The following is a 14,474-nucleotide window of genomic DNA, read 5'->3' on the forward strand; positions in this document are numbered from 1 at the left end:
GACCCCGCCCCCGACAGCCGCCTGCAGCTGTGGGAACCCCGCCTCCTCCTGGAGGAGAGTGCTTCCACAGCAGCACTGCGCGCTGACCCCGCGCTAGTCCCTGCCCTGGTTCCGCCCCTGCGGCCTAAATAAAAGTTCGACGGCTGCAGGAGCAGAGAGCCACTCCAGGAGAGACCCCGGAGACAGCTGCCACGGGAAGGCAGGTAAGGGGCGCGAGCCGTCCACGCTTGGAGCTAAGGGTTTCGCTGCAGCTCTGCCTGGAAGCCCAGTTCTACACTGCACCCCGAGGGTCCGGTCTGCCACAGTCCTAACCTGTTGGCCCTTTGGTCGCGGTAGGTCTTCCTCTATGCTCTTTGCTTCTCTAGGAAGCCACAGTCGCCCTTGACCCACATCAGACTCACTTGTTGCTTCTGGAACTTTCCTGTTTTCATAGTGGTATTCCCCTGCAAACATGCCTTGCCTCCTTCCCTCAGGGCACTTCTCTGCTCCCTCAGGTTCTCCCCCTTGGCCAGTGAACCATGGCTCCTCCCATGAAGGGTCAAGTGTGTGTGGTGACTGGGGCCTCCAGAGGTATTGGCCGCGGCATTGCCCTGCAGCTCTGTCAGGCAGGGGCTACTGTTTACATCACTGGCCGCCACCTGGACACCCTTCAAGCCACTGCTCAGGAGGTGAGTGAGGGACCCACTTCTCAGTCTTCAGCTGCCACCAAGTCTTCACCAGGGTGAGATGAAGGGCCCCAGAAAAACAAGGGCACTCCAAAACCTCAGGGAAAGTGGAATTAGAAGATGTGCTTGTGTTGATAAAAACAAACAATAAAATGAGCCCATCAATGTGGCCTCGATGCAAAAGTCCACGCGTTGAAAGCACCCGGGTCCCATATGGGCACCGATTTTAATCCCAGCAGCCCCGCTTCTCATCCACCTTCCTACTTGTGGCCTGGGAAAGTAGTTGAGAATGGCACAAAGCCATGGACCCTGCACCGGCATGGGAGACAAGCAGAGCTCCTGGCTTTAGATAAGCTCCGCTCCGGCCATTGTGGCTGCCTGGGGAGGGAATCATTAATGGAGGATCTTCCTCTTTGTCTCTCCTCTGTCTGTATCTGACTTTGCAATGAAAATAAATAAATCTTAAAAAAAGAAAGAAATGCCAAAAAAAGAGTGTAATCCCTGTGTAGGTTTTTGGGATAATGTTTACTTTCCATTAACATTTTGGAATTGTTCTATTCATGCTTTTCAGAATGTTTTGCAAAGTCAAATTAAGTCTCTTTAAATTCCATTTTCCCATGTACTTTTCACTGACCTACTGGGTTTAGTGGGGCGAACCTTGGATGACTTGATTTGGGCAAACGCTGAGGCTCTGATAACTAACAAAGTCATTTCAGCAGGAGGTCAGGTGGTAAACCAGGCTGACAAAGGGGGTTGTGACAAGGAGTGTGTGTGCAGAGTGGCATGGGTGAGGGGTGGCACATGCAGGTGACAGGGGCAGTAGTTGAGCAAGGTGTTCTGGAAGAAGTGGTTCTTGCCCTGAGTCTTGAAGGCAGAAGTTAGGTGAGGAGAAGCAGTGAAGCACAGGCTGGGTAGCACAGGCTGGACAAGCAGAGGGAAGGAGGTGAAAGGTGTTCATGTTGCCACCTGAGGCAGGCAAGGGAAGTGTGGTGGGTGAGGGGCTGGAGAGGAAATGAGGGTCTCAGGAGACCCTGCAAGAGAACTTTGGTTTACTCTCTGAGATGCTGGTTCGGTTGGAAGGTCACACTCAGGTTTGTGTTTCTGACGGCTCATGGTGACCGTTCAGACAGGAAGAGTTTGTTTAAGGCAGAGAGCCCTGGGGGGCCAGGTGACCATTGGAAGACACTGCAGTGGCTCAGGTGAGGGAGTCAGAGGGAAGGAGCAAGAAGGAGATCTGGGAGTAGGAGGATTGTTCTGGAATAAGGTCCTGTTGCTATGCAGTGGGAGGTAGGTGTACAGAGAACAAGGGTGCCTGGGCAGTGCAAGTGGTCCCGGCCTGAGAGCTTGGAGTGTCCCATGACTGTGTGAACAAGCATAAGGGGCTCCAGGAGAGCAAAGCTAAGGACCCAGGACCAGGACACAGAGAGCAACTGGGTTCTCAGGAGCAGGCTCGGAACCTCATTGACTCTTAACTCAGCTCACAGAGAGCAAGGTGACGCACCACAGACACTTGATATCAGTCTTTTTTTTTTTTTCTTAAGATTTATTTGTTTTTATTGGAAAGGCATATATACTGAAAGGAGGAGAGACAGAGAAGTTCTTCTGTCTGTTGATTCACTCCCCTGGGGCTGCTACAGCTGCAGCTGAGCCAATGCAACTCCAGAGGCCAGGAGTTTCTTCTGGGTATCCCACACAGGTACAGGGTCCAAAACTTTTGGGCCATCCTTGACTGCTCTCCCAGCTCACAAGCAGGCAGCTGGATGGGAAGTAGGGGCATTGGAATTAGAACCGATCCCTATATAGAATTCCAATGCATTCAGAAAGGTGAGAACTTTTACCAATATGCTATCACACTGGGCCATTAGTATCAATCTTGACTACTTTTTAGAGAGGAAATGGTGGCTAAGAGCCATTTTCTATATTTTTACTTTTTATTGACTTTTGAAAACAATTTGTTTGTTTTACTTAAAATCAGAAATACAGAGAATAGGAGAGATAGAGTGATCTCAAAACAGCTGACTCACTCCCCCCAAATGATTAACGTCCAGAGCTCATCTGATTCAAAGCCACGAACCAGGAGCTTCTCCCAGGTCTTCCACATGGCTACAGGCTCTCAAGGCTTTGGCCCATCCTCCACTGACTTCCCACTCTCTTAAGCAGGGAGCTGGATGGGAAGTGGAGCATCTGGGATATGAACTGGAGCCTATATGTGGTGCTGCTGGTGGAGAATTAGCCAGCTAAACCATCCTGCTGGCCACAAAGCTTTTTTTTTCTTTCCCCTTACATATGAAAATGAATCTCTGCTACAACCCTGGTGGGGCACATGTAATCCTGCTCTTTTATTATTATCAGTAGTGGTATTACCCAGTCTACCCTGCCAGCCTGTGAAGCTTCCTAAGCAGGCACCAGAAGGCAGTACGGAATACTGTGTGTCCTCATGGGCTTGCTGCCTTGGATCCCTGGGCTGCCCCCTGGGTTGGGAGCCCCTCAGGAGGACTCTGAGCTCCTGTCCTTTCCCCCTGCAGGCTCAAGCCCGAGGTGGCCGCTGTGTGCCTGTGGTGTGTGATTCCAGCCAGGAGAGTGAAGTGCGGAGCCTGTTTGAGCAAGTGAATCGGGAACAGCATGGGCGTCTGGATGTGCTGGTCAACAACGCCTATGCTGGGGTTCAGGTGCCTTTGAACTTTGATCCTAACTCCACATTCCAGACCTCTCCTCTCACCCAGAGTCCTGGTCACCAGGCTCATTATGCCCCTCTTTCTGCCTGCCTTCCTCTTCATACCTTCCTGCTTTCAGATTCATGCAGTTGATTACCTTCCCTATACCTTGCAGCCCATCTTGAATTCTTGGAATAAAGCATTCTGGGAATGTCCTGCCACCATCTGGGATGACATCAACAATGTTGGACTCAGGTGGGTGACCTAAATGCCCACATTTGCTTAGCCATCCCAAGGGCCCAAGATCTTCCTTCGGGCTTCCTCTAGCCAACTCTTTCCTCTCCTTTCTGATCTAACCTGACATACCTCGTGTCACAATTGCCATTCAGGTAAGGCTCTGTCTGAGAATGATGAGTCCTGAAAATGGCAAGTACTGCTGTGTTTCCCTCTGTACTTTACACTCATCTGACACTCTGCCTGTCCCAATGGGAGACCTGAAAGGCAGCCTACCCTCACCCGCAAACACACACCCCTGTCAGCCTGTCCACACACTGCTTGTTGTCTGTAAATTTGCGTCAGTTAGAGGATGAGTTGCTTATAAACCAGGATAAGATCAATAAGATCAGCACCAGCCATACTTGATCACTCCACGCCCTCCCAGGACAGAGTATTAAGGGCACTGAGCCACAGAGTCACAAGTACACCTGGAATGGGACTGAGATATTAGGCATGTAGAATCAATCCTAGTGATGTGACACTTATATCTCTGTGCGTCACCATGGAACCGTGGTGACCTCTCTACTATGAACCCATGCCAGATGTATGTGAGGGTCACCTGGGAAATCCAACTCTGTGTGCAGACCTGTGACTATGACACCCACAACACACACTGGTCAGTTTTCACCCCAGTGATAAGCCCAATGAGAGTAAGAATGCAGAAGTGGTGTCAGAAGTGGGCCAACAGTGAAGTCAGAGGGGCACAGTCAGCTCAGAGGCAAGAAAGGAGAAGCCAACACTGACAGCTCGCCAGGACCCGCAACCACAGCTCTCCAGAGAGGCCTCAGCCCCCTTTAAAAGATGATTATGTAGTTATTTGAAAGGCTGAGTAAGAGAGAGAGAGACAGGGACATACACACACACAGAAACAGAGGCAGGGAGAGCAAGAGAGCATCTCTTCCATCTGCTGGCTCACTCCCCAGATGTCTGCAACACCCAACACTGGGCCAGGCCAAAGCTAGGAGCCTAGAACACCATGTGGGTTTCCCACATGGAGAGCAGAGACTCTGGCCCTTGGGTCCTCTGCTACTGCCTTTGCAGGTGCATCAGCAGGGAGCTGGCTGGGAAGCAGGGTAGCTGGGCTTGAGCTGGCACTCCTATGGGATGCCAGCACTCTGGGCAGCAGCTTCCCTCACTGCACTACAGTCACCTGGAGTGGCTCCTTTAACGCCCTCATGATGGCGGGCCAGGGTTATGAGGCTGAGATGGGGGCTCCAGGCAGAGCCCAGCCCCTGAGCCCTGATGAGTTCTCCATTGTCCTGACAAGGCACCAGTTCTTCCTCTCACCTCCCTGCTCTGCTTGACCTGGGACTGAGTGTCCTTGTGCAGTTATAGTTCAGTTCTGCACTCCAGTGTGGGTGGCAGGAACCCACCCTTGTGAGCCACCACTGCTGCCTCCCAGGGTGCACGTTGTCAGGTGAGTGGAATCTGGGGAAGGAGCTGGGACTGCCTCTAGGCAGCCAAATGTGGGATGTGGGTGTCCTGCCCACTAGGCTAGAGACCCTCCCTGTGCAGGGTAGTGTGAGAGAAGACGAGGTGGAGGAAGATAATCCCAATCACCCACAAGGTGTTTTTATTCTTGTAGAATTTTCCTGGCCTCCTTTTCAGTTTATTTTGCTTGTTCAGCTTAATCTTGTCAGTTCATCTAAAAAGTCTGATTAAACATCTGTGATTGAAACAAAAAAAAGTCTTACTGGGCAATAAGTCCGATGGACTAAATCAATGGGTTAGTTTGCACAGAGCTTGTGTGTTACAGGTTCCTGTGTTGAAGTACTTGGTTTCCTATTGTCTTTCTTTGTCAACCTTATCCATTTTTAAGTGTTTCACAACTAAAACATGTTACAATATAACTGCCATTGTTTCAGAGTCTTTCTCTGATTCCCCCTAGACTGCATTCTCACACAAGTGGATGAGTGGGTGTTTCATATTACCCATTTTCCCATCAGCATGTGTCCTCAGATATTCTATCCCTCTGATCTGCAACCCCAGTACCCTCCCCTCACCCTGTCTCATGCTGCCTCCCCAGACAAGTCCACCTAAGTGCAGTCAGTAGGGGGTGCTGGATGCTGCTGGGTGCTGGAGCCCCAGGGCTGCACTTACATTGTGCCTTCTGTGTCCACCTTCCAGAGGCCACTACTTGTGCTCCGTGTATGGGGCACGGATGATGGTCCCAGCTGGCCGGGGACTCATCGTGGTCATTTCCTCTATGGGTGGCCTGCAGTATCTGTTCAGCGTCCCCTATGGCGTGGGCAAAGCTGCGGTGAGCATGCAGTGGCATGGGGGTCAGGGAGGGATAGGGCAGTGGTAATACCTTGGAGTTCAGAAAGTACTGTCCCTGGTGCTCAGAATGTTGGGACTGGCTGTACCCCACTCTCTCCTGCTCAATCAAAACAGTTCCTTGGCTGGAGCTCGCTTCAGTTGACAGAGTAGGCAGCACCAAGGGGGAGCAGGCAGCTGAGATGGCAGGGCTCCTGGAAAGGACAGGGGCTTGGGACATGCCCCTTGGGAGCAGGGAGGGTACAGGAGGAAAGTGACATGACCCCATGTCCTGACTCTCACCACCCCCATCTCTTCTCAGTGTGACAGGCTGGCTGCTGACTGTGCCCATGAGCTACGACGCCACGGGGTCAGCTATGTGTCCCTGTGGCCAGGACTGGTACAGACGGAGCTTGTGAAGGAGCAGATGGAGAAGGGGCATCTGAGCAAGGATCCCACAATGAAGCTGGTTGGCAGTAGAAGCAGGGGTGTGGGAGGAAGAGACACTGGGGAATAGGTCTGTCCTTACTCAGAGACCAGACAAGAAGCCACAGGAGCCTATGGTGCTGCCTACAACAGCACAGGGCTGAGCCCTGGACCCACACCATTTCATTTCCTTCCTCCTGTAGGTGGCTTCTCTGAGACTCAGGTCACCCAGCTTGTTCAAGGTCCTAGAGGTCCCCAGTGGGAAGGCTGTGTAGCTCTAAGACCCAGGCACTTGCCCTCACAATGAACTCCCCTGGGATGCAGGGCACCCACTGGCACTACCAGATCCTTCCACTTGGAGGCAGTGGGGCCTGCTGCCAGGGTACAGGGCTCCCCTGTGTGGGCAGCTCCTGCAGAAGGGCTCTGACATCTCTTTGCCTTGATGGAGGAGAGAGGTGTGAGCAGGGCTCTCAGAAGCTCACCTCTCACCTCTCTGCCCTCTGTTGCAGCTCCAATCTCAGTTCTCATCCGCAGAATCCACAGAAGTGAGTGGCAAATGTGTGGTGGCTCTGGCAACAGGTGAGGAGCTTGGAGGCCCCTGGCAATTGGAAAGGACATGGGGAGTATGCTGGCTGGCACAGCCTCTGTCGAGTTCTGGGTGGGGAGGTGGTTGGGCACTGTGCCCTTTTCCTCTGGCTCTCAGAGGAGGCTTTCACCTTTGTTCCTTTGGAGGCCCAACAAGTCAGGATTGTCAGTTGGATATACAAGGTACGGTCATGAGCCTTGCTAAGAATGGAGGACAGTTGGCCTGGCCTCCTGAGCCTGACTCAGTGGCCCTGTCCAGTTGTGCTCATACCCTGGCTCCCTCCACCGCTCCTTCATTGCCATCTCCTGCTGTGTGTGTGCCTACAGACCCCAACATCCTGAGCCTCAGTGGGAAGGTGTTGCCCTCCTGTGACCTGGCACGGCGCTATGGCCTTCGGGATGTGGATGGTGAGAACCATGGCCTCACAGTTGCTCTTGGATGTTCCTCCTTTCCTCCCACCCTCCATGTCAGCCTCTTCAGCTAACTTGTGGAATCTGGGTGTGGAGAATAGAGTTCTGACCTTCCAACTCCTGTTGCCCCACAGGCCGTCCTATCTACGATTACTTGTCTGTGAGCTCCGCATTGTTACAAGCTTCCCCCTTGAGCTGGCTGGCCTCCTACCTGCCCGGATTTTTGCGTATGCCCAAGTGGCTCATCACACTGTATTCTAGCAAGTTCTGACCATCCTGGCCCTACGTTACAGCTGTTCTCTCCTGCTGCCTGGAGGGTAATGGGGCCTATCCCTGTGGAATTAGGCAGGCTTTCTTGCCTTCCCTTGCCCTTAACATGAAGAGAAGACCTCTGTTCTGTGTCAGTGGTGAATTTAAAGTCCCTTCTGGGTGTTTCTTTGTGCCTTTGTTTTCCTCAATCTTCCACGTTTTGCTGCATTTAAAAGTTCCCTATGAGTTAATAAATATCTGGCTTCTCCTTCAGTGTACTTTCATTTCCTTCCTTTTAAAAAGAAAAGTAAAAATTATTTCATTTCAAAGGCAGAGTCACATGGAGGGAGAGATGAAAGAGATCTTCCACTCATTGATGCATTCCCCAAATGACCACAATAGCCAGGGTTGGAACATGCTGGAGCCACAAGCTCTGTCTGGGATCTCCCACGTGGGTGCAGGTTACACTACTTTCCTAGGTGCATTAACAGGGAACTGGATCAGAAATGGAGCAGCCTTGATTCAGAACAGCATCGGTATGGGATACTAGCATCCCCGAGGGAAGCTTAACCCAGCATGCTCATCCCAATTCTTTTCTTCTTTACTTGGCAAAACAGAAAGAGATTTCCCTTCTGCTGGTTCACACCCCAAAATGCTAGCAGCTGCCAAGGTTGAGCACCAAATCCAGGAAGCTGGAACTCCATCTGCGTCTCTCATGTGGGTGTGGGGACACATGTCCTCAAGCAGTTTCCTTCTGCCTCCCTGTGTTAACATGAACAGGAAGCTGAAGCCAGAAGCAAAGGAGCCAGGACTCAAACCAGCCCCACCAATATGGCACGCAGCTGTCCCAAAGAGTATCTTGCCCACAGCACCACCTGAAGACTCCCTGCTGTGTGGGCCTGAGCCCTGATTCTTTGACCAGCAAAGTGTCAGTGGATCAAGGCCTCCTCTCACCAAGTCTGTTCCTTTTCTTCATTTCAGAGCCACGTGCCATGCTCCCACTCGGAAGCTGGGCCACCTCCTCAGCCAGCACCCAGCACAACCACCCTCACACTGGCCTTCCAATGCTTCCTTCCACCCCCTCTTCAAGGAAGCTTGCAGCCTAGCTGAGTGTGATCTGTGGGGGAGGCCCAGTTCCATGAGGGTGGGTCCCTTGCTGTTTGTGATTTCCTGGATTCAGGAAGAAATTACTGGCTGAGGAGTATCAGGAGTACTAGGGAGTAGTATAGCAACAGCTGATGGCACATTCTACCTCAGCCCTTCTGTTGGGCTGAGTTGAATTCTGCAGAAAGACAACTCAGCATTGCATGAGCCCTTTCTGGAAGCCTTGGCTGCAGGGGCTTTGTCCCAGCCTGAGGCAGCAGGTGTGCTCCCAGGAGCAGCTGTCAAGGGCAGTTCCAAAGAAGACTCCTTACCAGCAGCACAGAGGAGCATTGGAGGTGAAGGCTCAGCTGCTGCCAATCAGAGGGCCTGAGACCACTGCCCTTCTGCCAGAGCTGCAGGGCGAGAGCTTCTAGAAGCTGCCGCTGCCATGGCCCCTTTGGGATGACCCCAGGGGCCGCTGGAGCAGCTCACTGCCTTGTGAGAGCTGCTTGTGGACACTTCCTTCAAGTCTGCATTGTTTCACTTCAGGTGCTGCTAAAACAGCCACAGTGAGAGTCTGAGATCCATGGGTGCCTCCTACAAGTTTATGTGTGTGTATACCTTTGTCTTTTCTTTTTCTTTTTTTTTCTTTTTTTTTTTTAGTATCTAACTTGTTCATTTTTATTTATTATTATTATTTGTAATCTTACATAGTTTATTAGGGTACAAAAGGTCAAGGGCTACAGGATAGTGAGTAAGACCATTGTTTCCACATTAATATAATGATTTTTCCCCCCTGTATCTGGGGTCAGGGGAAACAAAGGGAGAAGCCCCACCCAGCCTCCCACCCATCCCAGGCCCACCCCCGCCCCGATGTGGGGCTTGCTCTGAGGCTCCTGCTCAAGCAGTTTTGGTAGCTCAACAGTTGTGAATTGCTGCCAATCTCACCGTTCCAAGCACCTTGAAATCTATTCAGAAACCACTGGCTGACATAGTCTCTCCATGGTTGGGGTTCTGAGATCAGCAGTTCAGTTGGAGGGATCTCTAAAGAAACTTAGTTTGTGTGATCCTATACGCAATTCTTGTATGTGCTTGCCAGTACAGGGTCCAGCACTGTGTCACCCCAATCAGCTTATGCACAAGCTGGTTCTTGCAATTGCTGGGTCAGTTCTGTTTTCAGCCCTGTCTTCCATGTGAACCAATGGTTGTTGCATTGCAGCCCAATCCTGTCCACTTCATACTTGGCCCTCACACAAACCAGTAGCCTTGTTGGGGTGACTCCCCATAAACCCCACCAGGCCTGCCCCCTACCCTGGTTCCCATGCTTGCCACTATATACTGTGGACTTGTTCAGTCTGTCCCACATCCCATTTAGCTCTCATACATGTCAATGGGCATTGAAGCCTAGTTCAACCCAACCTGCCCTACTATCCAGTGCCTTTCTGTCTAGGCACCACTACCCCAGTCCTGGTTTTCATGCTGTCCAGTGGGAATGGTAGCCCAAGAGGGAGGTGTCCATTCTTTCCCTACTTGGTCACTCCCACTTCCTGCACTCTTCAAGAGGTTCTGGAGCTTAATTTGACAGATTAGCTCCCAATGCCAGCCTCTGTCACCTGATGCTGCAGCAAAGCCCAACCAACCCTCACCCACTCTAATTTGTGCTTTCACCAGTCAGAACAGTCAGCCCAACCTGGCTTTTTCCTGATCTAGCTCACATGAGGCCCACAGGTGTTGTAGCCTGCCTGGTCTGGTCTGCCCCCATCCCAACTCATGCTCTCCAGCAGGAATGATTGTCCAGCAAGGGAGCCCACATTCCCCCTGCCAGCTTTGCCATCTCCCTCCCTGGTTCTCAATGTGCTGTTTGGGCACTGCAGCCACATAGGGAATGGGTCACCTCATCTTGGCATTCTGTAAGGTGCACTGGTTTGTGTTGCAACTGAACCTGACCCGACCCACACTCTGTTCAGGTGCTCAGATTGGCCAGCGGGTGATGTGAACTGGTTCAGCCTGGTCTGCTCCCCACCTATGCCAAATGTATGCCAGTGGGTATCTTTCTCTGGCCTGATCTGGGTTGCTCCCTATCATGGTTCTTGCATTCACCTGCAGGGACTCTGTCCCGACAAAGGAGTTTCCCAAGCTCTCCATCAGAACCTCTGCCTACACCAGATCTTGCACATACCAGTGGGTCTATGTGTCAGCCCCATTTAGTTCACCCCTTGTCCTGGTAGAAACAATGGTGTTGCCTTGCTGGCCTTCAGACCATTCTGTTGGATGTTTCAGCCTAGCCAAGGCTCATCCATACCCAGACACAGCTCACACATAGCTCAGCAGGGGCAGAGACCTAGTCTAGTTCATTCTACATCTACCCAGGTTCTCCAGAGCACGAGATGGTGCTGGCGTCTAGCCCAGTTAGGTGTACCCAGCCCCAGTTCACACTTGTGCCAAGGGAGATTGCAGCCATATCCAGGCCAGAATGCACCCCCTACTCCAGCCCCAACACTCTCCCATGGGAAACCCAAACCAACCAGAGGGTACTCTCACAGCTCCCCAACTGAGCCTATTCCCAGTCAAGGAACATCCTGCAAACCAAGTCACTGGTGGAGGTTATGAGCTTCACAAATGCAGTGGGCAAACGCTGCCCTCCCTGCTTCACGTGTGAAAGGAAATGATGCCACAGGAAAAGCACTCAACAAACAGGCAGCCTTCGCAATCTTGACTTCTTCCTGTGAACAACTCAACATAGAGGTCTGCCCTGGACCCAGCACTCTTCCTGGCTTTGGGGCAAAGCAGAGAACCAGACACACCAGGTCACAGCCCACACAAGACTTTCATAGCAGCCACGAGAGAACTGAGGGGTCATCTGCTCAGACAAGAGACAACACAAGGTGGCTGGGCCCAGAGCTACCACAGCCTCCTTCCACACAGCAAATCCCTGTGCCACCTGTAACCCCTGAAGGCCTAGACACTGCCCCTGAGCTGTCACGGGAGGCATATGGTGCCTTTGGATGTTTAACCTCCTCATATACCACCACGACCTCAGAAGTCACTTTGCTGCTGTCCCTCCACCAACCCAGGGGCAGAGTCCCTAGTCCTCACCCCTAGGCTGGTCCATCTTGCCCCCACCCACAGGAAAGTTTCTCCTCCCTGTGTCTGCCAGGCTCCCTGTGCTTCCACTGCTCCCCTGGTCCCCAGACCCACACCTGCCCTTCCCCCACAGAGCCCTGCACTGGTATCTTCTCTCTGTACTTTCTTCCACCAGCCAGCTATGGCCTCCTCAATGCCCAGCTCAGGACTCAGAGGGGCACGCAGCTGCAGAAAACCCTGTGCATCAAAAGGTGCAGCTCCCAGAGTGTCATCATGAAATGCTAAGACGAGGGTAAGGGATGGTGGAGTCACTGGAGGGCAGCCCTTGTTCTTTGCAGGCCCTGCTCCCTGGGCCTGAGGCATCTAAAACCCTCCTTGTCTGGGCAGATCATGCCCCTTGGGCACTCCTCTAATCTCTACCCTACACCCCCTCTCAGTCACAAACACACACAGACCTGCTCTTCTCTGCTTGACATCCCAGCAGCCACCCAGCCACCCCTAGGCTCAGCTCTCAATCCCACTGACCTCTAGTTTGATCCAGACTAACTTCTCACCATGTTGAACTATAGATGAGGCCACATTCACCCCAGGTCTGGGCAGGGACTGAAGTGGGGAACATACTGTAACTTCTGTCAGGTGGTTTCCAAGGAAAATACAGCCAGGTATCTGCTAAAGTGGGGAAATTGGGGCTCGGCACGGTGGTACCCTAGCGGCTAAAGTCCTCGCCTTCAAAGTGCTGGTATCCCATATTGGTGTCAATTCTAAACCTGGCAGCCTTGCTTCCCATCCAGTTCCTTGCCTGTGGCCTGGGAGAGCAGTTGAAGATGGCCCAAAACCTTGGGACCCTGCACCCATGTGGGAGACCCAGAAGATGTTCCTGGATCCTGGCTTTGGATTGGCACAGCAGCAGCCGTTGTGTCACTTGGGAGGTGAAACATCAGACAGAAGATTTTCCTCTCTGCTCCTGTCTGTGTATTTCACTTTGTGATAAAAATAAAATAAATCTTTTTCTTAATAAGTGGGGAAATTGTATTCTGGTAAGCAGCTGCTCACAGGAGGGAAGGGACTGAGTCCAACTGGGAGCAGTTTGTGTCCCAGTGCCCCACATCAAATCCAGCCACCTTCTATGGGGATGGGAACAGCAACAGAAGGTAGCCCAAGTCTTTGGATCTCTGCAACAAAGCTGCTGGCTCCTGGTTTTTGGCTGAGCCAGTGCTGGCTGTTGTGGCCACATTGAGGGCCAGGGAGGGTGCTCAGCTATGGCCCAGCTCTGGGAAATGATTAGTTTATCCTGGCCATGACCCAGGTGCAAGTTCATTGGGGAGCAAGGTTGAGAGATTATAGCCCTGTCAGGAATGGAATGAGCAAAAGCAGAGGAACAGGAAGCTGTGTGTGCTTCCCTGGTCATAGGGAATCAGCATTGTGAGATGATGCTTTCTTAGGCCCTTGCACATGGAGGAAGGAACGAGGAATGCTAGGGAGGAGGCAGAGGTAGAAGTGAGCTCAGCTTTGGGCCAGCTCTGGGAACAAGTCCCAACAGGCATGATACCATCAACAGGTGCAGAGGTTGTGGGTTCCTAAGACTATCCAGGCCTGCTGAGGTCTTGGCCACAACATCAGATAGGTGATACAAAGCATTTCCCACCCATTTCTTAACTGGTTAAGAGACCCACCAATGGGGAATATTTTACCTGTAGGTTCCTGTCCAACTGGGAGGGGATAGGGGAGTCTAAAAATCACAAGACCTTTTCTCAAACCTGTGGTGTTTCTCCCTCTCCTTTTTAGAGACACCCCACCTCCGGCTTTCTCTTGGGAGGTGCTTTTCCCTTCCCTCTACTTTCCCTGCTCACCTGTCCCTACACAAATAAACTTTCCTATCTGCAACCAGTTCCCAGCTTTTTACTTCCATATTAACCCAAGGAAAGAACCCACCGGGCTTTTCTACTAACAGGTCTCGCCTAAGACACAAGCAAAGGTGAAGCAGACACACCCGGGCTCCCTCAAGGCCTTGCCCAGGTGATGGCTGGGAGCCCAGGGGATGGCTGGCCGGGGCGTTTTTTCATCACTTCAGCACAGCAGAGCTGACCATGGCATGCACGCTGATTGGGCCTCTGGAATAATGAAGCAGCCAGCTGCAGTCTGAATCTGGCCTTCTGCCCAGTGAGGTGAGCACACTACTTTTTTTTTTTTTTTTGGCAGACCCCAGTTTTCATTGTTTCATTTATTTATTTTTATTGGAAAGGCAGAAATGCAGAGCAGAGAAGAGACAGAGAAATGTCTTCTATCCACTGGTATACTCTCCAAGTGGCCGCAGTAGTTGGAGCTGAGCTGATCCAAAGCCATGAGCCCTGAGATTCTTCTGGGTCTCCGGTGCGGTGCATGATCCCAAGGGTTTGAGCCATCCTCGACTGCTTTCCCAGTCCTCAAGCAGGAGCCAGAAGGGGAGTGGAGCAGCCGGGACACAAACTGGCCCCCATATGCTATCCCAGAGCACACTAATTTTTAGCTCAGGAAACTGATGCTCAGTAAAGCTGGTTAATTCCCCAGCACAGGAAATGTCACAGCAGAAAAGCACATGCATTCAACTATAGGAGTCAGCACCTGGGAAGCCCTGAGTCATGCTGACTGGCAGCTCTGTCCCTGGCTTGGCTCTCTGGGTTTGGGGACACATTTTATCTTCTGTTGATGGTTTGTGGTGCAGGGCAGAGCAGGGAAGGACTCCAAAGGTCATGTAGACTGGGGATTCAGTCCCTTGCACCACACACACACACACAAGTCCACTTAC

General features: G+C 52.0%; 1 protein-coding gene across 2 annotated transcripts; it reads left to right on the plus strand.

Moving 5' to 3' along the window:
* The first annotated feature begins 43 nt into the window (after positions 1-43).
* On the plus strand, positions 44-7,795 carry LOC121148658 (dehydrogenase/reductase SDR family member 1-like). Of its 2 annotated transcripts, none has more exons than XM_040968872.1 (9): positions 44-203; positions 474-668; positions 3,191-3,334; positions 3,495-3,574; positions 5,723-5,855; positions 6,174-6,320; positions 6,787-6,856; positions 7,190-7,270; positions 7,408-7,795. In XM_040968872.1, exons 2-9 carry the CDS (start codon positions 519-521, stop codon positions 7,542-7,544), a joined length of 942 nt encoding a protein of 313 aa, XP_040824806.1. In that variant the 5' UTR covers positions 44-203; positions 474-518; the 3' UTR covers positions 7,545-7,795. The 2 variants fall into 2 exon arrangements, with proteins under 2 accessions (XP_040824806.1, XP_040824805.1); XM_040968871.1 differs by having other exon boundaries at positions 495-668.
* Positions 7,796-14,474: the final 6,679 nt, after the last annotated feature.

Source organism: Ochotona curzoniae, unplaced genomic scaffold (genome assembly GCF_017591425.1).
Source record: "Ochotona curzoniae isolate NIBS_2020 unplaced genomic scaffold, NIBS_Ocur_1.0 scaffold_4701, whole genome shotgun sequence".
NCBI lineage: Eukaryota > Metazoa > Chordata > Mammalia > Lagomorpha > Ochotonidae > Ochotona > Ochotona curzoniae.